A 25,570-nucleotide genomic window follows, 5' to 3' on the forward strand; every position below is an offset into this window, starting at 1 on the left:
TGTCATCAAGTGTACAAATTGCGTGTGTTTTTGTTTTTTTTAAAGCCCACTTGAATCTCATAAACGACGGTAGGCTTAAGATTTCTTAGACAATCTATCAAATTGCATAGGAATTGCCGTCGCATGCATGAAATTTTATATTTAAAGACATGCGTTTGAATTTTCAAGGTCCATTCTGTAGTTTCAGAAACATTTACTAGTTTCAGGAAATATTTTTGCTGCTACATGCAGTGAACAAGACAGCGAAGGCTCACCGGGAAAACGAACCGCCACCGCTCCCTATTATTAACCCCCACCCAACCACTCGCTCGCTCATACGCAGCTCAACATTAAACAAAAACGACGGATCAACCATTTCCTCCTCGACGGCAAATCGCCGGCCCCCCACGAAGACTTGTTCTTCCTCCCGCCGCGCATTTCTTTAATCACTCGATCTGAGCTGCATCCCAAATCCCCCCCGATTTAATTATTTGCGGGGGGTGATGGATCCCCACATTGTCGTCGCGTCCCCTCCCATCGCGGGGATGTGATGTCTATGAGGAGGATAATAAGATCATGGAGGGGCACAAACCAGTGCACCAATTCGTTGATAGCCCCAAGCCGCAGCGCAGCGCGAGGTAAGCACCCCCTCTCCCCCCCTCCCATTCTTCATGCCCCAATGCTGCGACTGACGATTGCGATTTGGTAATTTTTGTTCTTTTTGATTGATTTGGCTCGGTTCTTGCATTTCATACGGATTGAGCTAATTCGGTGTCTGATGTTATCCCCACCCCCTTTGCATGTGTGCAGGAGAATTTGTGGAATGGCATCGAGGATCGATGCGAATGACCACGGCAATCAGCAAGGAGGCAATCCCCAAGGTTTCTCCCTTTTGATGTCCCCTTTGAAATCTTGGCATGTGGAATTGGATGCTGCCTACATTCCAATTGAAATTATAGAGTTGCTATAGCTTCTTTTTTTTTCCTTTTATATAATCGTCAACATGAACATCCGTTAGGGAGGAACAAATAAATATTAATTGTAAAGTGTGAAGTCTACTTTAGCATTCAACTTCTTCTTGGCTGCTGTTATTAATTTCAAGCAGAATGAAATACTTCCTGCCACTCCATTAACACTTAGCAAGTTTCTAGACAGATGAAGCTAGTTGTTTCAAAAAGAAAGAGGGAGAAGAAGAAGCTAAATGTCCCCTTGTATTGTATAGAAATCCAGATGAAGTTGCTACTTATCCATTTGTTGTTTGTGATAATGACCGATGTTCATCCATGATTGGTGCCAGGTCCAGTTGGTACAGCAGAGAGATTAGAGCATCTTTTAAACCAACCAGCAAACAAAATTTGTGCTGACTGTGGTGCTCCAGATCCCAAATGGGTGTAAGTATCCATGAATCCCGTAAGTGCTTTTTTTAAGGAAACAAAATCTGCAGTGTATAGATGTAGCCTGTATGCAGATCATTTTTTAAGATTTTGAAAAGAAATTGTTCTAGCTCATATATGGTGTGTATTCCCTGCTTGACTTAACTGAATTCGAGCTGAACATTTTAAAAATGTAAAGGTCAATGCAATTTACATTGTAGTAACAATTGTTGCATGTGTGTCGTGAAAAAAAAAATTCTTGCATTACAATTATCTGACCACTTATTTAGTTGAAGCAAAATTAAGTATATCTTATTCACTGTTGAGATACCATTTCGTTTTGTCATGGTATTTCAGCCAGAGTGCTATATACTAATACTAGTACGTCTGGTGTGTGCAGGTCATTGACTTTTGGTGTGTTTATTTGCATCAAGTGCTCTGGAGCTCATAGAAGTCTTGGGGTGCACATATCCAAGGTAGCCATGATATCTGTACCATAGCAATTTATTATGGCTCTTCCACTTTTGAGTTTACTTCTTATTTGATTTCTTTTAAGATGCTCTCCTACTCCAGCCATTGTAGGTTTTCGCTGAAACATATTCTGATCTTCCGGGACAATTAGGTTCTAGATGATTTTCTAGACGTGTCCATTGCGTGTTTGCTATTACTAAGTGTATCCCCTTCTGTAACTCAAATAGTGCAGTCCTGTGACTTATGTGGCCATCCACTGCGTATGATGAAAAACACTTGAACCTTTCACTTGCTTTGCCAGTCACCTCCGATCTCTACATGGACATATTTTAGGAAAGAAATGGTGGAGAGAAGAACTTGGTGACATATAGGGAACTTATGTCCTCATCCTAGTAATTGTTGCCATTTTCATCCTGGAGAATTGTGCAGAAGCTTGGGAAATATCTAACAGTAAATGATGTGTTTCAACAACCATTTGTAGGCTACAGAGTTTTCTGAGGTTCAGCTTCATTGGTCTAATTCTAGAAAAGCACAAACACAGCTACACAACATATATTAGAAATCCTTTTCAGGTGTAAGTGTCTTCGACAAAACATTGTAGATTAGTGGCTTGTTAAAGAAGAAACATACAAATGCTAACAGTCCCAAGCATTTATTTTTCAATATTTTAGCTATCCCACATAGTATATTTTGATGTCAAACTCTTAGCTAAGTTAGACTAATGGCCTATGGAATATCATTTCTGTAATTGGAGTAGAAATTTGTCTATTTCAGGTGGTCTCAGTAAAGCTAGACGAGTGGACAGATGAACAAGTTGATATTTTAGCTGATTCAGGTGGAAATGCTGCAGTTAACATGATATACGAGGCGTTTATACCTGAAAACTACATGAAGCCAAGGCAAGATTGCTCATCAGAGGGGCGCAATGACTTTGTTAGGTATGCAATTAGGTTACCAATTTCTCATTATTTTGATGTCTTATACTTGTAGGGTGACACCCTGACATAGCAGATTTCATTTATAGTAGGACTGTCTCACAAATGATATTTCCCCTCTATCTGCATCTGTGCAGGAGAAAATATGAGCTTCAACAATTTTTGTCCAACACACAGCTTACTTGCTACTCACAAAAGAGCGGAAAAAATCATAATCGCGTACAACATAGCAGTTCAAATAGGCATGGTTTAGGCCATGCTTTCAGGAACAGTTGGAGGAGAAAAGAACATGAGAGTAAATCAGTGAAGAAAACAGTACGGCTACATTGTCTCAAATTCACAGTTCCATTTAGAATCTACCTGCAGTACTTAGAGTTTGACATTTTGCTGTCCTAGGTGGAGATAGGTATGGTTGAATTTGTTGGATTAATTAAGGTCAATGTCATAAGAGGCACAAATCTAGCTGTTCGTGATATGATGTCCAGCGACCCTTATGTTATCCTTAACCTTGGACACCAGGTAAACGGCTTCATACCAATGTTGCATCTTAATTATCCAAAATTCTTAGTTCCATGACATTGACATCCCTTTTACACCATTTTAGTCGATGAAAACAAAGGTGATTAAGAGCAGCCTGAATCCTGTATGGAATGAAAGGATTTTGCTATCAATACCTGATCCCATACCTATGCTTAAATTGGTAAGTATCTTATCTTTCGAGGGATATTGAAAATAATCAGTAGCTGTCTTTTTTTATTTAATTGTTTTGGATTAGCGTTTGATTCTGTTCTCCTTGGCAGCAAGTCTATGACAAGGACACATTCACTACAGACGACCGAATGGGGGAGGCTGAGATTAACATTCAGCCACTGGTTGCTGCAGCCAAGGCATATGAGACCTCGGTCGTCGCTGATACGGCACAGCTCAACAGATGGCTAGCAAAAGAAGGCATCTGGATCCAAAAGGACAGTGCTATCTCCATCATCGATGGCAAGGTGAAGCAGGAGGTGACCGTCAGGCTTCAGAACGTCGAGCGTGGCCATCTTGAGATGGAGCTCGAGTGTGTCCCGCTCACGCAATAGCTGCGCCTGCAGAAATGGGTTGCTCTGACATTCTGAATTCAGAACATGGTTACACGAACAAATTCTTTGCAAACACTTAGGGCTTTGTGTGTAATTACTGTGGCAAATTAGAACTCAACCATGCGTTCAAGGTTTCCATGCATCAGATGTATCTGTAGAAGTTAGGAAGGAGTACATGATGTGAGGCGATTTGTCTATTAAAGTTGAGATCATTCTGGCACAAATCTGCTTGATTTGTAAGCTTGTCTTTTAAAATCCTAATTTCACACCGTCTCTTCCTTGTAACCATCTGAAATGGCATGATGGTTCAGAACAAAACGGATGTACCGTGCCCATCTCTACAGAACTACATATCCAATGTTCGATTTTAATTTCAAATAAACAGATTTTTGTTTCAGTTTCTCAGCTATCCATGGAGTATGACTGACGAACATATGGGGAACATTGACAAAACAACACTAGATACTACTTTCATCAAATAGGCAGCTAACTATTTTTTCAGTTTCTCAGGCCTGTCCATGGAGCCGCCTTGCTGACAACATGGGGGAAGAGAACATTGAGAACTAGATATAAAACCGGAAAAAATATGTAGTGCAAACTATATATGTAGTGGAAACCTGTAAACTACCGTTGGATAAAAAATAAACGTATGAGATTCGTCTATATCACCGTGAGTAAATCTATTAGTAAATTTTTACTTGTAATGGGGTGGTCGTGCGGAAGAATTTCAGGCGTCTATTTTTCGATCCAACGAAGGTTTCCACTAGAGGTATGTAGTTTCCACCATATATTTTCCCATATAAATCACCTCACATTTTGAAAAAAAAAAACTGAGAGAGCACAAACAATGTTAGACACTTTTAAATTTTCCAAAAAAAAACTAAACCTCTATTTTTTTTAAAAAAAAACTTTTTTTCAGGTCACAATATTTTCGCACATTTTGAACTTAACGTTTGGAATATTCTCACATCTCAGCCATCCATTTTCCATCTCAAGTTCCAAGGCTACCCTATGCTGCAAAAGAAAGGGGAAAACAGCCGTCCTAGTGGAGGTACAGTAGTAATAAAACCTCCTCCTGTCGGCTTCCTCCTTCCTCCTCCCGCCGCCGCACAGCGCAAACCCCGCCCAAAACCCTAGCTAAGCCTAGCCGCCATGGACGCCGCCGCGCAGGAATCCCTCATCCTGGAGCTCCACGCCATCGAGGCCATCAAGTTCGGCACCTTCGTGCTCAAGTCCGGCATCACCTCCCCGATCTACCTCGACCTCCGCGCGCTCGTCTCCCACCCGGGCCTCCTCTCCTCCATCGCCACCCTCCTCCACACCCTCCCGGCGACCCGCCCCTACGACCTCCTCTGCGGCGTCCCCTACACCGCGCTCCCCATCGCCTCCGTCCTCTCCGTCCACCGCTCCGTCCCCATGGTCATGCGCCGCAAGGAGGCCAAGGCCCACGGCACCGCCAAGTCCATCGAGGGCGCCTTCCGCGCCGGGGAGGCCGTGCTCATCATCGAGGACCTCGTCACCAGCGGCGCCTCCGTTCTCGAGACCGCCGCGCCGCTCCGCGACCAGGGGCTCGTCGTCGCCGACGCCGTCGTCGTCGTCGACCGCGAGCAGGGCGGGAGGGAGAACCTTGCCGCCAATGGGATCACGCTGCACTCGCTCATGACCCTCACGGAGGTGCTCGCCGTGCTGCTCAAGCACGGGAAGGTGACCGAGGAGAAGGCGAGGGAGGTAAGGCAGTTTCTTGACGCCAATAGGAAGGTGACCGTTCCCGGAGCGGCGGGCGCCGTTAAGCCCAAAGCGGTCAGGAAGGGGTTTGCTGAGAGGGCTGGATTGGCCAAGAACCCGATGGGGAAGAGGCTTTTCGAGGTGATGGAGGCAAAGCAGAGCAATTTATGTGTTGCTGCCGATGTGGGAACTGCAAAGGAGCTCCTTGAGCTTGCAGAGAAGGTAGTACATGTCACTACTATTTGTGGAGTTAGTTGGTAGATTGGTTGGTTAAATAAATTTATAAGCATTTCAACCCTGACAAGTCAAATTCTCCTGTTGGATGGATAATCCTGCAATTTGTGTGTACTTTTTAGTTCTTAGATAATGGACAATTTGTGCATACTTTATGTTGATATGTCAGGCTCAGTCCCTGAGTTATCTAGTAAGAAACAAATTGGGGGTTCGGTAGATATACCTGTTTATATAGCACCTGCTTTTGCTTCATGAACTGTCTACTTAGACTAGGTCTGTTATACTGGAGTCCTTGGGAAGTAGAAACATTGATTTGATAGTTGAGACATGCTCAGTGTGTGTTTTTCTCTGTTTAAAATGTATTTTAAACATTTCTGTGCTTAGATATGCTGTGTGCTGCTTCATCTAGTGTTGCAAAAAGAATGCTCCACAGTTGCAGTTTCTTCCTTAAGCAGTCAAGCTAGCATTATTTGTACTTTCTGATTTGTTTTTTCCTCCAGTCTCATTTCATCCATTTGCATGACCTTTAGATATGCTAAGAGCAGATTCACTACTTTTAGCTTTGTTTTTTTTCTCCTTTTGGTGTGTTTTAACATTACGCTGTAATTGCTAAACCCAGGTAATAATGCTTGTTAACTTGGTTCTCCAATTTTTATGTAGGTTGGTCCAGAGATTTGCATGCTGAAAACTCATGTGGATATCTTGTCTGACTTTACTCCAGATTTTGGAGCTAAGCTTTGCTCGGTATGTTATTTACTTATAGTTTGGCATGCTAAAGTTATTGTCCTGGTCAGTTTTCACATGGTCTGTTCTTTACTAATTGACCCATAAAACGTTATTTTTAGATTGCCGAGAAGCACAACTTTTTGATATTTGAAGACCGCAAGTTTGCTGACATTGGAAACACAGTGACTATGCAATATGAAGGGTGAGAAACAGCACCACAACCTATCCCTTCTCATCTCCTTTATGTATTTGTGTGACATAAGTGCCTTTAACCTTGTTTCAGAGGAATATTTCGCATATTAGACTGGGCTGATATCGTCAATGCCCATATAATTCCTGGACCTGGAATTGTGGATGGTCTGAAGCTTAAGGTATGCTGTGCTTTACATGACTTATACCAGAGTTTAAAGTTTTGTTAGTATTGTTGCATCTTCAGGTAGCTGATTTAACATAATGCTCACAGTAACTTTTGTGTTTTGTACTGAAGGGTTTGCCAAAAGGAAGAGGGCTGCTTTTGCTTGCTGAAATGAGCTCGGCTGGCAACCTTGCTCATGGAGAGTACACTGCTGCAGCTGTAAAGATTGCTGAGCAACATTCTGATTTTGTAATTGGATTTATATCCGTTAATCCAGCATCTTGGTCAGTTGCGCCATCAAGTCCAGCATTTATCCATGCCACTCCTGGAGTGCAGATGGTTTCTGGAGGAGATGCTCTTGGTCAACAGTACAATACCCCTCATTCTGTGAGTTTAACCTTACCATCGAATTCCTTTGTGTGATTGATTCACTTTTTTCTCCTTATGTCTTAATGCATTTTTGGAGGTCTTCCAAAGAGTCAAACTTAGTAAGAACTAGTTACCAAAGAATGACCGTCGGTTGTTGTCTCCCAGTTATTGGTACAGTAACATGAAACATCAAGGTTGCTGTGGAATACAGACAGCCATCAAGGCAGATTGTTAGTCTCCCAGTTATTAATACAGTAGCACGAAACATCAAGGTTGTTGATGCCTGTGTAGTCTGTGGAATACAGAGAGGCGTTGAGACTGATTGTTATGTGATGAAGTCCTAGTTGGATATGCTTTCCATATCCATTTTGTCTCGTGGGCCAAATAATAGTTTGTTTCTAACTTATACTACCTTAGCTCAAGTTTATCTGGGTATTACGTTCACTTTGGATTATCAGGCGCTAAACATTTGAGCTCATGCTATCTTTTTCTTCTTTACACAATTTGGAGGCCTTTCATACGGTAGATGATTTAACAAAACCTATATCTTGAAGTTCTCAGATCATACCTGCACCATCTTTAACATGTCTCATGGCCTAATCATGCCTGCATCATCTTCCTATGTTTTTATTATTCGTCAGTAAATAATCTGGATGCTTAGGCAGGAACTCAGTTCTTCGTTCCGTCCTGTTGCAATATGCTTATGAACTGATATATTCCTTGCGACGCCGTTGTTTACTACGTACAGGTTATAAACGACAGAGGCAGTGACATAATTATAGTCGGACGAGGGATTATAAAGGCGAGTAATCCAGCCGAGACCGCGAGGGAGTACCGCATCCAAGGGTGGGGAGCATACCAATCCAGCTTGCCATGAGAAATTGAGAATGTGTTTAGGCCATGTTTGTTTCAGCTTATGATTATTATAATCTAGATTATTAAGCCAGATTGCTATAAGCTGGATTATAATAAGCTGACATAGAATAAGCTGTGAGTTGTTTGTTTGTCTGGATTATTGGAGGCATGGATTATTGGGTTTGAAAGGCTAAAGTCTATAATACCCTCAGCTATCTGTTCGGTTGATGGCATAGTGGTTAATTTTTCTCAAGCATGTAGGGGTAGTGGGTCTTTAGCCACTCAATAATCTGAAAAAAGCTCCTTTAGAGCAGCTTATTAGATTATAATAATCTGGCTTATAGATTATAATAATCTGCTACAATAATCTACTTGTTTGTTTCAGTTTACTCCTAATAAGGTAGATTATAATAATCCTAAACTGAATCAAACAGGCCCTTAGTCCACACCCTATGCCAAATAATGGGCATTCACTCATTCAGGCAGCTACTGTAATAAGAGCATGCTCTGCGTTCCATCAGTATTGGCTCGCGCTGTTTGCAACAATAATTTAGAGTTCAAGATGATGAAGTCATGAAACTAAGTTGCCAATATACAAAGATGTAGTATCGTTCATGCTCCTTGCCGTTCATCCCATCATTATTTTGGTGCACTCTCGCATGGATACTGTAAACTTGAACTTGCATGGTTATGTGGCGATGACAAGAGGCACAGCCAAAGTTGCTGCAAACTGCTACAGCTCGGATTGGCTGAAACTTCCGGGGGCCGTTTCGTCTTGCCGTGGTTAAACTGGTACAGCTCGGTTTGGCCTGAAAGGCTACTGTTCTTCATGTGCTCGAGTTCATGCCTCCCGTAGATTTATTTATTTTTACTATCCCCTTGCCCAACAAAAACCGGAGATTTTACTATACCAAAATGCTACCCTGGTTTCATGGGAACGAAATGGAAATGGAGATTTTGGTTAAAGATAAGCAGCAACATTTTACGATTTTCTGAATTGTGTGCTATCCAAAATTGGCTTGGCATCCGTCGTTTCCTCCATCGCAGTAAGAGCATCTCCAAGAGACTGGCTAAATGGCTCTCCAAGCTAAAATTTAGTGAACTTGGGCAAAAAATCTACTCCAATAGACTAGCTAAATGGTTCTCCAAGCCATCCGGCTGGCTAAATTCTCCACCTCACTAGCCAAAGTTGGCCAGCTAGGACGGCTGGCTATCTGGTGTGGGTCCCACCCCCTCTCTCCTCTCTCTCTCTCTCCCCCTTTCCCCATCCCATCCCGGCTCCTTCCCTGCCCGCCGCATCCATCCGTCCAGTGCTCGCCGTTGTCCTCCCGGCGCCGCCGCCGTCATCATCCTTCCGGCTCCGCCACCACCGTCGTCCGTGGCGAGATGGCGCAGCCCATCGTCTTTCCCCGACCCTCCGGGATCTGGAGCGGGGCGGCGACGGCAACGACGACGACGAGCCAGTCCTTCGCCCGCACAATGCCGTCTCCATCGACGCACTCCGCGCCGCCGACCTCGAGGCAATGGCGGCAGGGTGGGGTCAGGGCGACGACTACGCGGAGTCCCCCGACGACGACAGCACGGAGGACGGCGCGGAGTCCGCCGGCGGCGACGACGGCGCCTCCTCCCTCCCTCCCTCCGCTGCAAGCTCCGCCCAACCTCCCTCCTCTGCAGCGGACGCTCCGCTGCCACCGACGCCGGCCACCGCGCATTGACGAGACGCCGGCCACCGCGCATCGCGTGGACATCATCGAGATGGTTGCAGTGGGAGAAGAGAAGAAGGGGAGAAAGAGGAAGAAGAATAGATAATAGAGGCTGACATGTGGGCCCTAATTGTCATAGGCTCGTAATAGAGAGGGTAGATGGAGAGGCTGTTGGAGTGAGGAATGAGTTTGGTTTGCCAAATCAATTGGAGAGCTGGTTATATAGGTGTTTGGAGAGTCCGTTTTAGAGAGTCTGTTGGAGATGCTCTAAGCCAACCAGTCGATATCATCGCCGTCATATTCAGCAATGGACGATGACTGATGATGACTCTCAAGAGAATGTGTTTAGTCCAAACCCTATGCCGCTGAATGTTGATGCTGTTGATGCATGCACCTGCCGAAGGCCGAGTTTAGTTTTAAACTTTTTCTTCAACTTCTAACTTTTCTATCATATTAATGTGTTTAGTCCAAACCCTATGCCGCTGAATGCTGATGCTGTTGATGCATGCACCTGCCGAAGACCGAGTTTAGTTTTAAACTTTTTTTCAAATTCTAACTTTTTCGTTACATCGTTTCAATTATAACCAAACTTTTCTACATACACTTCCAACTTTTTTCGTTACATCGTTTCAATTATAACCAAACTTTCCTCGACACAATTCCAAAGTGCACTTCTCCACTTCACTCCTCGTCTCTTGCCGTCTTTTGTCCGCAAGTCTCGTGCTCTCACTCTCCACCTTCTTCTTCCCAGCTTCTCTCGTCTCGGCTCAAGGCTCTAGCCATGGACGCCGCCGCAATGGAATCCCTCATCCTGGAGCTCCACGCCATCGAGGCCGTCAAGTTCGGCGCCTTCGTGCTCAAGTCCGGCATCACCTCCCCGATCTACCTCGACCTCCGCATGCTCGTCGCCCACCCGCGCCTCCTCTCCACCGTCGCCTCCCTCCTCGGCTCCCTCCCGGCGACCCGCCCCTACGACCTCCTCTGCGGCGTCCCCTACACCGCGCTCCCCATCGCCTCCGTCCTCTCCGCCGCCGCCTCCGTCCCCATGCTCCTCCGCCGCTACCACGTCACGCCGCACGCCGCCGCCGAATGCCTCGACGGGTCCTTCCGCGCCGGGGACGCCGTGCTCATCGTCGAGGACCTCGTCACCACGGGCTCCTCCGTGCTCGAGACCGTCGCGCCACTCCGCGAGGTCGGGCTCGTCGTCGCCGACGCCGTCGTGGTCATCGACCGCGAGCAGGGCGGGAGGGAGAACCTCGCCGCGAACGGGGTCGCGCTCCACTCGCTCATGACGCTCACGGAGGTGCTCGCCGTCCTCGTGAAGCGCGGGAAGCTGGGCGAGGAGAAGGCCCAGGAGGTGAAGCGATTCCTCGACGCAAACAGGAAGATGGCTGTGCCGGGACTGCCGGTTAAACCGAAAGTAGTTAGGAAGGCATTTTCTGAGAGAGCTGGATTGGCGACGAATCCGATGGGGAGGAAGCTGTTCGAGTTGATGGAGGCCAAGCAAAGCAACTTGTGTGTTGCTGCAGATGTCGGGACAGCAACAGAGCTACTTGATCTCGCCGATAAGGTATACTATAAGATAATGAATTGTGTAGATGTTTGGTAAACTTTAGAACTTAACAGTCAGGAAGTCAATTTCTCCTTTTTAGGCTATTAAGAATGGGTAATTTTATGATAGGTGTATATTAGGATGATATCGGTCTACTTCAGTACTATTCCGAGTTAGGTAAAAGGCAGATTTGGGGCTGTGTGAATTCCTCCCAATTTATGGTGCTTGTTTATGCCTTATGAAATGTTTGGTTATGTTAGGATGATATTCTTCTACTTCAGTATTATTCCCTGAGTAAGGTAAAAGGCAGATTTGGGGTTGCGTGAATTCCTCCTGATTTATGGTGCTTGTAGCCTTGGAAATGTTTGGTTATGTTTAGTCATGTGAAACTACAATCCTTGATAGATGATTCTGTGAACAAATTGATTTGTTATTGTCGTATTATTCCTTTTTATATAGACCAGTTTCTTAGTTTCATACTTTTTTGCCATCACATCTTCTCTTTCTCTTACATATTTTCTATGCTTAGATGATGCAGTATATCTTTCACATCTAGTGTTGTGAATAGAGTGGTCTAATATACAGTCATTGTGTGGGTGCAGTTTCTTCACTAAGATGGCATAGATCTACCTTTTCACTATTTTACTGAATCCCATTTGATACATTTGCATCGTCTTTCTATATATTATGAGGTAAGAGCATATTGATTTTGTCCTGGTTCTTTTCGTTTTTCTTTTTGGTTCATTAGTTTGTTATTGCTAAGTGAACCCTTTTAATCTGTTTAACTTAGTGCTCCAATTCTTATGTAGATTGGTCCAGAGATCTGCATGTTGAAAACTCATGTGGATATCTTGTCTGATTTTACACCGGATTTTGGCCACAAGCTCCGTTCGGTATGTTCACTTATGACTTGATTGTCCTTTTATTTTCACCATCCTTTGGTATTAGTAATACTTGTCCTGAGTAGTTTCATACTATTGCAGAACTCCGGATAGAGATGTAAAATTGGAGTTTGTTTTCTTGGAATCAAGTGTGGGATTTTTACCCACTACTCTTTTAAAAGTATATTTATGCTTTTTGCCCATGATTATGGATTGTCATGCCCATCAGTATAGAATGTCTTCTTTCATGCTGTTTTCATATGGGACATGCTTTATTTTTTGCATTTAGTAGGCGTATGCTTATTGGATTTATTCTGTGCACCCACCATAATGCCTTTTGTGTTTTGGGTACACTAGGCATTCGAAGGCAATCAGCTCTGTTTACTATCAGTGCTTTTTTTTAATGAATTACTAGAGCTCATTTGTATATATCATTATATCAGTGTAGTATTGGCTATTCGTGATGCTAAAAGCTACTGGCATAAAAAGCTACTGGCATAGCTTAGTTTTGATGTGTTTCATCTTATATTTAATTTGTTCTTAAAATTTTACTTGAAGATTGCTGAGAGGCACAGCTTTTTGATATTTGAAGACCGCAAGTTTGCAGACATTGGAAACACAGTAACTATGCAATATGAAGGGTGAGAAAAGTCTATTTTTGACTGTATATATAAGTTCATTTCTGTTATGCATACACAATATAGTTAATGTCTTTTGTGTTGGTTCAGAGGAATATTCCGCATATTAGACTGGGCTGATATTGTTAATGCACATATAGTTTCTGGACCTGGAATTGTAGAAGGCTTGAAGCTGAAGGTATGCTATTTACGTAGTGCCATGCCCTATGTGATCAACGATGAGTTAAAAAAAAACAAATCAGAAATTCAATGTTGCTGCTGCTAATAGCTTTTGACTGTTGTAGTGCCGGCTACTGAAGGTTAATGTTTTGTTCGTTTACTGAAGGGTCTGCCAAAAGGAAGAGGGTTACTTTTGCTTTCTGAAATGAGTTCAGCTGGCAACCTTGCTCATGGAGATTACACTGCTGCAGCCGTGAAGATTGCTGAGCAACATTCTGATATTGTAATTGGATTTATATCAGTAAATCCTGCATCTTGGTCAGTGACGCCGTCAAGTCCAGCGTTCATCCATGCTACTCCTGGAGTTCAGTTGGTTGCTGGGGGAGACTCGCTTGGTCAACAGTACAACACTCCTTACTCTGTGAGTTAAAACATTGGCAATACATACCCTTTTTGCTGACTGATATTCTGTTGTCTTCACACCTTACTGCTTTTAAGTTTTTTTAATGGATAATAACTAATGCAGTCTGCTTAAGTTAGCAATTCGAGATTACCAGTATTCATCTTCTTTGAACTATAGTTTTCATCCAGTTTCAGTTAATAAACTTCATCCATTCTGATAGCTTTTGGGCATTTTTCTTCTGATGCAGTCTGCTGCTCTGCTTATCTGATGATATAGATCGCTTACTTTTCTGTGAAATACAGGTCATAAACGACAGAGGCAGCGACATAATTATAGTCGGTCGTGGGATTATAAGGGCGAACAATCCTGCTGAGACCGCGAGAGAGTACCGCATCCAAGGATGGCATGCTTACCAATCCAGCTTATCATGAGAATGCTGTAAGGTCTCTCCCATTCTGTAACACGAATGTAAGGGCATTCAGGCGATTGACTGACGCAATAAAAGAGAGTATACGCATGCTCTATCATCGCTGTGGTTCGTAATTCACATGCCCTATATTGACACGCACTATCCCAGCAACAATTTCGTTTATGTGATGGTAAATAAATAAAGTTTGCTCCGAACATACTTGCATGATGAGTACTTACCTTTTGTTTCATACTCCCTCCGTGTCTAAATATTTGACGCCGTTGATTTTTTTAAACATGTTTGACCATTCATCTTATTAAAAACGTTTTGGAATATTATTCAAAAACTTGAGTAGTAGTATATTTAACAATGAATCAAATGATAAGAAAATAATTAAAAATTACTTAAATTATTTGAATAAGACGAACAGTCAAACGTGTTTAAAAAAATTAACGGTGTTAAATATTTAGGAACTGATGTAGTATCTGTCTCTTTGGGGCTTATTTTATGCTGGATCGAATTTCAACAAGATACTGCCGAATAGATAATGCTTTTTTAAACAACAGTGTTTTTACCCCCAACATGATTGGAGTTCTTAATTGCTTATTATCAGTGGTCAAGTCAACTTCTGCTGCGCTGCGTCATCTTCCCGCTTCCTGATCCGCACCAGTAGCCCGCCCTTCATCTTCAGCGTCGTCGTCACCTCGCACGCCGGCGGCGTCTCCATGCTCGCCGGCGCCTGGACCGGCTCCACCGCGAACCTCCTGATCACGGCGGCCGCCACGGCCTTCATCTGCACGTACGCCATCTCCCTCCCGAGGCACGCCCGTGGCCCCGCGTGGAACACCGGGTACCTCGCCGCGTCCACCGCCACGAACTCGCCGCCGTCGCTCAGCCACCGCTCCGGCCGGAACTCGCGGCAGTCTTCGCCCCACAGCTGCGGCATCCTCCCCATCGCGTACGCCGAGTAGTCGGCGAACCACCCGGCGCGCACCGCCGTGCCGTCCGGCAGCGCGTCCGCCGCGACCGCCACGCGCGAGTCGATCGGCACCGGCGGGTACAGCCGCATCGCCTCGCTGATGGCCGCGTGCAGGTAGTGCATCCGCCTCAGCTCGTCGTACCCGTCGCCGTGGCCGTCTTCTCCGGCGTCGGCGCGGCGAGGGTCCGCGTGCCGCGACGACGACACCTCCTCGTGCACGCGCCGCTCGCAGCGCGGGTTCGCGGCGAGGAGCCAGAAGAGCCACGTCAGGGCGGAGGAGGTGGAGTCCTTCCCGGCCATCACGAAGCTCACCACGACGTCGCGCAGGAACCGGCGCTTCGCTCCCGGCGACCCAAACATGGCGGCGAGCTCGCCGCCCTCTTCCTCCATGGACGCCGCGAACCGCGACAGCAGGTGCTGCTCGTGCTCGCGCTCGTCCTCCCCGCGGCGGAGCCGGAGGCGCTCCTCCGACGCCACGATCGCCATGACGTACTCGTCGATGACCCTGATGGCGTCGCGCATCCGCCGCTCGCTCCCGACGTTGGCGAGCCTCATCGCCCTCCAGACCAAGGTCGTCGGGTGGAACACGCGCGCGACGGAGATCTCGACGGCGGCGTCGAACGCGGCGAAGAACGCCTCATGGCGGCGGTCCCCTCCCTCCAGCAGCGTCGAGCTCTCGACGCCGAACGCGACGTTGCAGATGTTGTCGAACCCGAACCGGCCGAGCACGTCCTGCAAATCGACGGCCTCGCCGGAGCCCGCCGCCGCGTCGAGCAAGGGGACGAGCCGGCGGTGGAGGTGCGCGCGGAGGACGCGCGCGGAGAAGCGGCGGAGCGAGCGGGAGGAGAAGGAGTAGGAGGCGAGCTTCCGCTGGAGGGCCCAGAGGCGGCCGTCGGCGGCGAAGAGGCCGCGGCCGAGGAGGTCCTCGAAGGGGACGGCGAAGCGCGCGCCCTTGACGTAGTTGGGGAAGCTGGCCCGGAGGAAGTGGTCGACGACCGCCGGGTTGGCGGTGGCGACGCCGGAGCCGAGGCCGAGGGCGCCGCGCACCTCGATGGTGGAGGTCGGGGCGGCGGCGAGGAGGTCGGTGGCCCAGTCGAGGAAGCGGTGGCGGTTGCGGAGGAAGGGCAGGGCGTTGCCGAGGACGGGGTTTGGGTGGGGGCAGTGGTTGTTGTTGATGCGGCTCGCGGCGGCGGGGCGGCGCCGGAGGTAGAGGAGGAGGGCGGGGAGGAAGAGCAGAAGCAGAAGCAGAAGCGGTGCAAGTGTTCCGTCCATGACCATGTACGGAGTCGGTATTCCGTGGTTCCGTTCATCCGGCACCACAGGACCGCTCAATTAAATTCTTCGACTATCCTGTAGTTGTATGTCCCCTTTCAACACATCGGCATCACATGTGCAGTAAACTATTTCATTCCCATTAATACTCTTTCGTTCCCATTCTAATTGTAATTGTAGTTATGAGTTTGTATGTCTAACGTTTGATTGTTATTATTAGATAATAAAACATAAATAATGCTTTACGTGTTACTATTTAAAAAAATCATAAATTTTTAAATAAGACAGACGGTTAAACGTTGGATACGAAAACCCACAGCTATACATAAAATAAGACGTAGTGAGTACCACAACTACTAGAGTATTTATTATCAATACAATACCACTCCCTCCATCCCATTAAAGATATATATACTCCCTCTGTAAAGTTCTAAACTTCAACTTTCTCGTTTTCCATGATTCCTAAATTGCAAACAGTATATTTCTTACAACAAATTTTTATATAAAAGTTTTTTAAAAAATTCAAATGAACGCATTTTCTAAATTTATAATAATTAATTAATCATGTGTTCATTGCTTCCTCCGATATCCACGCCGCTTACAAATTCTTTTATGCTAGAACAACAAAGCCTTATGGATATAGCTCCAACTCCTAAATTTAGCTCCAGAAGTTGTGTCTAGAGTAGAGTTATGGAGCAACCTAAACCCAGCTCCATCTCTTTAGTTCATTTTGAGAGAGTGCTCCACCTAGCTTCACTCCCATTTTTGTGGAGTTGAAACTGTTTGGCTGAGCACCAGCTCTAGCAGCAGTGGAGTTGGAGTTTGAGTTGTGCCAAACAGGCCAGTATAGCAGTAGTTCCCAACTTAACGTTATGAACTAGTCCATATAAAGAAAATAGCAAAAGGTACTCGTATGCATATGGATTAACCATATAAAATAAATAATATTATATTTCTCTACTTCTCTCTTTTCTTATAATGCTACCTTGTGTCTATAGACTTCTTGGAATTACTATAGTTAAAGTTAATTTATAAAAGCCCCATCTATATGGATCACTTTTGCTATATACATTGATGATCCCTGTGTTTCACACTCACATTTCTTAAACTGCTAAACGATGTGTTTCATAAAAATTTTATGTAGGAAAGTTGTTTTTTTTTAAAAAATCGCATTAATATTATAATATAAAAGTTTATATATAACCTCCAACAAAATTTGTAAATTCATATAATTAAATACTAGACCAAATGGACACATGGACCAGTCAAAAGTCATTGCATGAAGTTGTTGACTTTTTTTTTTTGAGAAGGGTAAGCTTCGTGTATAGTTGTCGAAAAGGCCCGGCGCCTAACGGCCCGACCGGTGTTAGGCCCGTGCCTGTACCTCTGCCTCGGCACGATGGGCTAGCCCGTCATGGCCCGGTCCAATGATAAGGGAGACAAAATAGTTGAGAGTTCCAAAATATATTTATTCCAATCATATAATGCACAGCCTAATGATATGAGGGACCTAAAATAGACTTATTTAGAGCTATATAAGAGACGGCCTAAAGAGATGAGGAAAGCAAAATAAACTTTTTACAAGACAAGGTGGGCTTTCGTGCCTTCGGTCGGCCCCGGCACGAAAGTCTTATTCGGCCGTTGGTGCAGCACTTGAGCCCGGCCCGGCATGATAAGGCGGCCCATTTGGCCATGTATAGCTTCGTGCCCACATGCCCAGGCGATGGTCTATGCATGGGACAACACGCCCCTGCGCCTCGTGAGCAGTACACGGAGCCCGCCCTTCATCCTCAGCGTCACCGCCGTCTCGTGCGGCGGCGGCGACGGCGGCGCATTCGCCGCCGCGGCAGGCACCACCTCGACGGAGAATCTCCGGACCACGGCGGCCGCCACGGCCTTCATCTGCACGTACGCCATCTCCTTCCCGAGGCACGAGCGCGGCCCGGCGTGGAACACCGGGTACCGCGCCGCGTCCACCGCCACGAACCGCCCGCCGCCGCCGCCGCCGCCGTCGAGCCACCGCTCCGGGCGGAACTCGCCGCAGTCTCGCTCCCACAGCTGCGGCATCCTCCCCATCGCGTACGACGAGTAGTCGGCGAACCACCCGGCGCGCACCACCGTGCCGTCGGGGAGCACGTCGTCCGCCGCCGCCACCCGCGACGCCAGGGGCACCGGCGGGTACAGCCGCATCGTCTCGGTGATCGCCGCGTGGAGGTAGTGCATCCGCTTCAGCTCCTCGTACCCGTCGTCTCTCTCGTCGCCGGCGGTGTCGCCACGCAGGGCGGTGACCTCCTCGTAGACGCGCCGCTCGCACTCCGGGTTGGCGGCGAGAAACCAGAACAGCCATGTTAGGGCCGAGGACGTGGTGTCCTTCCCGGCGAGGACGAAGGTCTTGACGGTGTCGCGCAGGAACCGGCGTTTCGCCTCCGGCGAGTCGAACATCGCGCCGAGCTCGTTGCCGCCGTCTTCCTCCATCATCGCCGCCGTGAAGCGTGACAGCAAGTCCGACTCCTCTTCACTGTCACTGCACCGTTGCTTCGACTCCATGATCGCCGTCACGTACTCGTCGACGACGCCGATCGCCTGACGGAGCCGCCGCTCGCTGCCGACGTCGAGGAGCTTCATCGCCTTCCACGCCAAGGTCGTCGGGTGCAATATGCGGCCGAAGGAGATATCAATGGCGTCATCGAACGCCGCGAAGAACGCGTCGTCCCGGCCATCGCCGCCGGCTTCCAGCCGCGACGGCGACGACGACGACGGCGAGCTGTCGTCCCGGTCCACGCCGAACGCGACGCTGCAGATGTTGTCGAAGGCGAAGCGCTTGAGCACATCCTGAAGGTCGAAGACGCGCCGGGCGTCAGCGGCGGCGTCAAAGAACAGCAGGAGACGGCGGCGCAGCTGGTCCAGAACGACGCGGCCGGCGAAGAGGCGGAGCAAGCGCGGGGAGAAGGAGCTGGCGGCGAGCTTCCGCTGCAGCCTCCATAGGCGGCCGTTGGCGAGGAAGAGGCCGTCGCCGAGGAGGTCGGCGAAGGCGTCGCGGACGCGGTCGCCCTTGTCGACGTAGTTGTGGAAGCTGGCGCGCAGCATGTGTTCGACGGCGTCGGGGCTCGCCGTAGCGACGCCGCAGTAGCCGAGGCCGAGCGGGCCGTGCACCTGCATGGTGGATGCCGGTGCCGCGGCGAGGAGGCCCGTGGACCAGTCGAGGAAGCGGTGGCCATTGGCGAGGAAGGCGACGAGGTTGCCGAGGATTGGGTTCGCCTGCGGCCGGTGGTTCGACGTGGTTTGGCAGCGCCGCCACAGCGAGAGGAGTAGGACGACGGCGACGACGACGGCGGCGGCGGCGGCGGGGAGGACGAGGTGGAGGTAGGAAGAGTCCATTTGCATGTACATGCACACAACTACCAGGTGTTAATTAATCTGACACTGCAAATTTAGTACGCTTGCATTGCATGGTTGGATATGTGTAAAACTGTGTATAGTGCACAGTATATATAGCCGCAGGCTGGTTCGGCACGTAGTGGAGGTAGGAGAACCGTGCAAGTTAAGTGGTGTACTATGCAAAACTGCAAATTAACGTGCAATAATAGCGTTTTGTTTCGTCTCCCATCCCCAGCTGATCGACAGGCAATTGTACTACGTGCAAATGTGCGTACTCCTACGTAACTCACTAACATATATACAGTTGTCCAATATAAACAGTACTCCCTCCGTCCCAAAATAAGTGTAGTTTTACGCTATTCACGTTTAATGTTTGACCGTTCGTCTTATTTGAAATTTTTTTATGATTAGTATTTTTATTGTTATTAGATGATAAAACATGAATAGTACTTTATGTGTGACTTAATATTTTCAAATTTTTCAAATAAGACGAACGGTTAAACGTTGGGCACGGATATCCACAGCTGCACTTATTTTGGGACGGAGGTAGTACTTCGTACTAACAGCCCCATCATTTTGGCATATCGGAGGAAAAAGCGAAATGACGTACTTCTATTTGTAAATGAAAAATAATTTATAAATAAAACTTGTATTTATATGTTCTTAATGATATAAAAGTAAAGGCTGATAAGTATAAGCATAAAAAAAACGAGGCGGTAACTGTCACATGACTTTCTAACATCCAAACGGTATTGGATGTGTTTGAGATTCCTGCTAGCCGTTTGATACGCATCAATATCTGTGCTTCTAAGAAAAAAAAAAGTAAAGCATGGTACTGGGTGTGGGTGGGATAATTTGGGATAGATCCTGTGACCTCTCTTGGAATACGGGCACGTGACTACCCCTCCGCACTGCCACTGGCCTACTATGGTTTTCATGACTCACACAAACCTACATCCTATTTATACTATAACTATATGTTACGTAATTACAATAAAAAATGGTACAATTATTAAAATTACATTGCAATAATTGTTTTGTAGTTACATTTGACATATTTTTAAAATAATTTTTAGTCAGATGTTATATAGCTAGTCCCTAAATTTAATCGATATTTGTTCAACTTTTACTTTTTATTGTTAAATTAATTAATTGCAGCCATTTATTCAATGATTAGGTGAAGTCAATATTTTGTGAAATTTATTTTGGCTGGTGGCTTAGATGTAAAATGATCTTTCGTTAAGTTTTATCTCTCTCCATTTAAAGAGGATATGTATGTTTGTGTGTATATATATTAAAATAATAGTCGATATATGTACTATCAGTAAACAACCGAAAACTATAGTGTTCTATGATATGCAAACGTATGATACTGATTTGTATCAGCCTCAAACATCCATCGATGAACAGTATTATTATCGGATGAGATCAATTCTGGCCGAGAGATTAAAAAAAAAAGGAAATTAAAAGGATAAATAACCGGAGTTCTGCACTGATCGACACGTACGTGTGACAATAACGTCTACCTATCGAAGTTTTGACTGGTTATTCATGGTCTAGAGAGGATTGTTGACGATGCTACATGTGCAGTAGCAAACACGTGTTGGCCCAGATGGCCGGACGCACATATCAGCCACGGCTACATATCAGTAGTACTACTGGTAATGAAGAGGATCTACATCCTTCATGGAGGGCTGATCAATTCTTGTGTTAGATATACTTCATGATTTATTATATGTAACTCGGGTTTCGACCTAAAATTTAATTTTGTAAAGTATACATACATAATGTTATTAGCTTTATAATAGATTCTTCCCTAACTATTTGAATATAGTGATAATCGAGGGACAAACCCTAAAATCAAAATAGGTTCCCCCCGGCCGTAACGGGCTTGGACCGAAAGTGACTTCTGATTATGGGCCAGGCTGCAGTACGCATGAGCCTGTGAACGCCAAATTAAGTGACCGTTGAATTGTCTAATGTCTAAATTAGTGCTATCATAGCTATAGCTAATTAGTTATACTCCAAAGTCGCGAGCAGTATCAGTTTTTTTTTTTGGAACTAGAATATGTATTCTTGAACCATTAATTGTCCACAAATACGAACTGAACAGTACACCAAGTTTCTGGGCATGAATCAGACATACAACCGGCCGACAGTGACCTACTGCCAAATATGATGCAAAATTCGACAGCAATTCACAGAAAACGCTGATCCACAGAAATGCGATAGTAATTCACAGAAATATGGATGCTTTGCTGAATGCTTCTCAATTCAGTGGAGCTGTGCAGTGGTTACTGTTCACTCCTGCCAAAAAGGATGAGAAATTCACAGCATCTACAGCTTGACCTTAATAATTAAGGAAATGGTAATTTTACCATTCTTAAGAAGATATCAAAAGATACCACATTTTCTAATATAAAATTTAGCACCTTTAAGTACTATATATGTATCGTGAGATACGAAAAATTTTAGTGTAAATTTTGATACCTTGAAATACTTTCTCAAATACTACAAAAAATTCTCTTAAAGAAAATAACAAGAGAAGTATGAACGACAAAAACTAAAATTGGATCACTGGATTGGATTGATTGATCTCAATTCTGAAAGATCACGTGGAAAATATTGTCCGATAGAGAATTATGAGATGGAGGTGAGATTGTAAAGCATTCGGAGCATACTGTATCATACTACCTTAAATTGTGTCAATAAAGAGGGAATTCTTGCAGACTAGAACTTGAACAAAAATGTCACCAGCATAAAAGAGTATCTGACGACAGAAATCTCAATTCCCATAAATCAATCTGGAACCGCTATGCCTCAGTTCTTCCGAGCAACAGCAGCAGCTATCCCAACCAGCAGTCCAACAGCTGTTGTGGCTATACCTATGCCAATCACACCATCTGCATAAATCAAACTTGTCAGTCGCTCGGATGAAGGTTAATTACTTCTCATTAATTTTATTGCTAATACTTCCATTGTTCCATGGAGATTAAACAATTTAGTGATTTACGGTCTCCTTACTTTACGCCACTTCAAAATATACAACTCAAGATAGGTTTCAAATTAACACTATCGAATGGAAGAAGGCTGAAAGCCTGAAAAGTTAGACTAAAGCAAAAATGATACTACTATCATTTGTTTCACAAAAAAAAAGAAGTGGTATCACTTGATTTGTCATGTAAAAATAATTCAAAAATATGCAACAGTTTTACAATTCCTATAAACATTTCAGATAAAACTAGTCGTTTAAAGTTAAACGTCGAAGACCGCATTACTCTCCAAAATACCCTATATCCTTGAACAGAAGGACCATAAAAGAACAATGGTACAATGCATTTGCATTGTTGGGTTTAATTATCTCACCTTTAGCAATTTTATCTTCAACTGTCTTCTTCAAAGACAGGGCCTGCCCCCAGCCAGGTTGAATCTGAATACAGGTGGCAACTGCGGATATTAGATAATGGCAAGATGACTACTGTATGTGAGATGCTAAACAAACATTAGTCCGGCCCCATTGGGACAGATTATAATTAAGAAGCTTTTGGCCTTAACAAAAAAAAGATATCTAATCTCCTGCATAATACCTTGGTTTCTGTTCGGAACAGAACAAGATTAGCACCACCCCAACAGATGTTCAGGTTGCTAAACTGGTATATGCATATCTACTTAGTAAGACGTTTAGGCTTATTTCTTTTCATACTATTTATTGTATTATTATTTAAACGGATTATTTACTCCACGCTTTAAAAAAGACATTTTTCTAAAAAAAAAAATCTTCTAATGTAATACTTGTACCACTTGTTTTAAGTTATTTGTTTATTTATCGAAATATTTGATTTATTTGTATAATTAAGTAGATAATCTGAAGTAGCCAATCTACTCAGTAACTCCAAAGCTGAGCCATAGGATCTCTTGAATTTACGAACAAGAACAGTTGGCATGAACAGATGACTTGTACGGTTAACGGCTACACGCTAAGACAAGCTTATTAACAATTAGATCATCCTTTGTATGACACATATTATCAACTATATCACTCTATCAGGATTCAGGAGCAAACCTCCAAACAGTGTTCAAGAAGCTGCCGGCTCCTGGGATAGTCACCATTCCTGTAATGCCCAACAGCCAGCAAGTAGAGCTTCTCCCTTGCCTCCAGTGGACTCTTGGAGCCACCCAAAGATGCTAGGAAGCAACACAAACACAAGAACAACATTTGTCAGAGTCTGGGTTAGATCATCACATGCCAAATTATTGTTTTGTTGTGTCATTGTGTGGTTACATTGCACCTACCTTGGAGCATGGCGATCCCACGGTTGACATCGTCCGTGTTCCTCGAGTGGACGAGGGCCCAGGATAGCCTCATGATGCTCACGTTCTTGTGTTCTTCGGTTGCGGCCTCCGCGACCTCTCTCTCGACACCCTGATTAGATCAGACACAGCAAATCAACAATGATCTGGCCTTCACTTTTGTCTACTGATCAATTCAGGATAAGAACGAACCAACAGTGATCGATCTTGACTTAGTTTATTGGATCCTACTGCATTATTACTCTCTCCATCCTAAAATAAGTCTATATTTACTCTCTACCATCTGTTACAAAGGAACTTTATTTTTTTTCCATGACCTATCTCGTCCATCTTTAGTCTCTACCAAATGTTACAAAATAACTTTACTTTTTCGCATGACCTATCTCAATTCGCAGATTGATGAGTTTTGTTCCTTTAATACCCCTTACATTCCCATGCCTTCACACCAACCAAATAATGGAATAAAAAAAAATTATCAATGAGAAGTACTTTAGTCTTTTTTTACTATCTTAATTTGCATTTCTGTGATCAAAGATGAGTTATTTTAGATAGAGTTGTACTATCTATTACTATCTCCATACAAAAATATAAGAGAATTTCTCAATATATTTTGAGGCGGAGGTAGTATGAAACATAGTATTTTCTATCAACTATTGAATGGCAACACGCAAGAGGCAACAGGAAGTGGCAGAGCCAAAAAAAAAATGCAAGCCTTGAGCTAAATTTGACAATTTTACTTGGTATGTTTGGTTAGCTACCATGCTATAATGTTGGCAATGTCAAAACCTACGTGGATTTTTTGGTAGTGTTAAAAATTTATCAATATATATGTTATTATTAGCATATTTCGGTAGTAAAACCAAACATTATCTAGAGTACTATTTAAAGTGCCAATAATAATTTGATAGAGCACATTTTAGCTTCAAACAATAAGGCCCTATATATTTTCAAAATTTCCATACAATCTCAAAAGAATTTAGGCTGAGTTCGTTCGTGTGAGTTTTCAACTCACTCCCCTCGTTTTTTGCGCGCACGTTTTTCAAACTGCTAAACGGTGTGTTTTTTTTTAAAAAAATTCTATACGAAAGTTGCTTAAAAAAACATATTGATCTATTTACTAAAATATAATTAACTAATATTTAATTAATCACACACTAATGGATTGCTTTATTTTTCGTACGGGAGGGATTTGCTCCCAACTACAGGTAAGGAACACAGCCTCAGATAGGTTCACAAGCCTAAATTATCCCGAGATCGTGACTCCGCCCCTGGCGACAGGGAGAGTATCGAAAGGAGGGGACAAGGGTAAAGGGTTGGCGTGCGAGTGGTTTACGTACAGCGATGATGTCGCGGCCGCACCACGGGACGTTGTCGCCGCCGGAGAAGAAGGCGCCTATGGCGCCGACGAGCCTCCCGATCTTGGCCTCCATGGCCGCCGATCGCCTTGATCGATGGGGAAGAAAACGGCTCGGCTTCGCTCGCAGCCTGGACGGGGGAGAGGTCGTGGGCTCGTGGACGGAACACGACACCCCCCACATTGTCTGAAGTGGGCCAACCGGGCTGGGCCTGAGGGGTCACTTCGGCGTGACGCTAAGCCCACGATGCAAGTAACAAAGTTGAGTGTACTACTAGCCCATGTCCGTGCAGATTGAAAAAAAGTTTAAGTGACAGTAATTAGGAGGACCCCCCAGGTGTTAGCCACAATATTAGAGATAATTATTTTTGATAATGAAAATGTTTTATGTACTGGCTTCTGTCATTAGTCACACATATTATTAAGG

The 25,570-nt window shown here is 45.0% G+C and overlaps 6 protein-coding genes across 6 annotated transcripts; 3 read left to right on the forward strand and 3 right to left on the reverse strand.

The window, feature by feature from the left end:
- The first annotated feature begins 314 nt into the window (after nucleotides 1-314).
- LOC4325738 (probable ADP-ribosylation factor GTPase-activating protein AGD11) lies at nucleotides 315-4,064 on the forward strand. The gene is made up of 9 exons (XM_015773025.3): nucleotides 315-617; nucleotides 790-860; nucleotides 1,277-1,370; nucleotides 1,753-1,828; nucleotides 2,598-2,761; nucleotides 2,896-3,073; nucleotides 3,155-3,277; nucleotides 3,363-3,458; nucleotides 3,559-4,064. The coding sequence occupies exons 1-9, from the start codon at nucleotides 556-558 to the stop codon at nucleotides 3,838-3,840; spliced, it is 1,146 nt and encodes a 381-aa protein (XP_015628511.1). The 5' UTR covers nucleotides 315-555; the 3' UTR covers nucleotides 3,841-4,064.
- An 844-nt stretch (nucleotides 4,065-4,908) lies between these two features.
- LOC4325739 (uridine 5'-monophosphate synthase-like) lies at nucleotides 4,909-8,675 on the forward strand. The gene is made up of 6 exons (NM_001401484.1): nucleotides 4,909-5,787; nucleotides 6,460-6,543; nucleotides 6,645-6,727; nucleotides 6,809-6,896; nucleotides 7,013-7,267; nucleotides 7,998-8,675. The coding sequence occupies exons 1-6, from the start codon at nucleotides 4,993-4,995 to the stop codon at nucleotides 8,124-8,126; spliced, it is 1,434 nt and encodes a 477-aa protein (NP_001388413.1). The 5' UTR covers nucleotides 4,909-4,992; the 3' UTR covers nucleotides 8,127-8,675.
- A 1,829-nt stretch (nucleotides 8,676-10,504) lies between these two features.
- LOC4325740 (uridine 5'-monophosphate synthase-like) lies at nucleotides 10,505-14,068 on the forward strand. The gene is made up of 6 exons (NM_001401485.1): nucleotides 10,505-11,377; nucleotides 12,169-12,252; nucleotides 12,799-12,881; nucleotides 12,969-13,056; nucleotides 13,204-13,458; nucleotides 13,743-14,068. Exons 1-6 carry the CDS (start codon nucleotides 10,589-10,591, stop codon nucleotides 13,869-13,871), a joined length of 1,428 nt encoding a protein of 475 aa, NP_001388414.1. The 5' UTR covers nucleotides 10,505-10,588; the 3' UTR covers nucleotides 13,872-14,068.
- A 199-nt stretch (nucleotides 14,069-14,267) lies between these two features.
- LOC9266794 (cytochrome P450 CYP94D108) lies at nucleotides 14,268-16,346 on the reverse strand. Its single transcript, XM_015765783.3, has one exon. It carries the CDS (start codon nucleotides 16,104-16,106, stop codon nucleotides 14,466-14,468), a length of 1,641 nt encoding a protein of 546 aa, XP_015621269.1. The 5' UTR covers nucleotides 16,107-16,346; the 3' UTR covers nucleotides 14,268-14,465.
- Nucleotides 16,347-17,548: 1,202 nt separating this feature from the next.
- Nucleotides 17,549-19,557, reverse strand: LOC107279853 (cytochrome P450 CYP94D108). Its single transcript, XM_015765782.3, has one exon. It carries the CDS (start codon nucleotides 19,488-19,490, stop codon nucleotides 17,829-17,831), a length of 1,662 nt encoding a protein of 553 aa, XP_015621268.1. The 5' UTR covers nucleotides 19,491-19,557; the 3' UTR covers nucleotides 17,549-17,828.
- A 2,430-nt stretch (nucleotides 19,558-21,987) lies between these two features.
- Nucleotides 21,988-25,280, reverse strand: LOC4325741 (mitochondrial fission 1 protein A). Its single transcript, XM_015790555.3, has 5 exons — nucleotides 25,127-25,280; nucleotides 23,772-23,901; nucleotides 23,542-23,663; nucleotides 22,845-22,908; nucleotides 21,988-22,381 (listed from the first exon to the last, which is right to left on the reverse strand). Exons 1-5 carry the CDS (start codon nucleotides 25,217-25,219, stop codon nucleotides 22,299-22,301), a joined length of 492 nt encoding a protein of 163 aa, XP_015646041.3. The 5' UTR covers nucleotides 25,220-25,280; the 3' UTR covers nucleotides 21,988-22,298.
- Nucleotides 25,281-25,570: the final 290 nt, after the last annotated feature.

This window comes from Oryza sativa, chromosome 1 (genome assembly GCF_034140825.1).
Source record: "Oryza sativa Japonica Group chromosome 1, ASM3414082v1".
Lineage (NCBI taxonomy): Eukaryota > Viridiplantae > Streptophyta > Magnoliopsida > Poales > Poaceae > Oryza > Oryza sativa.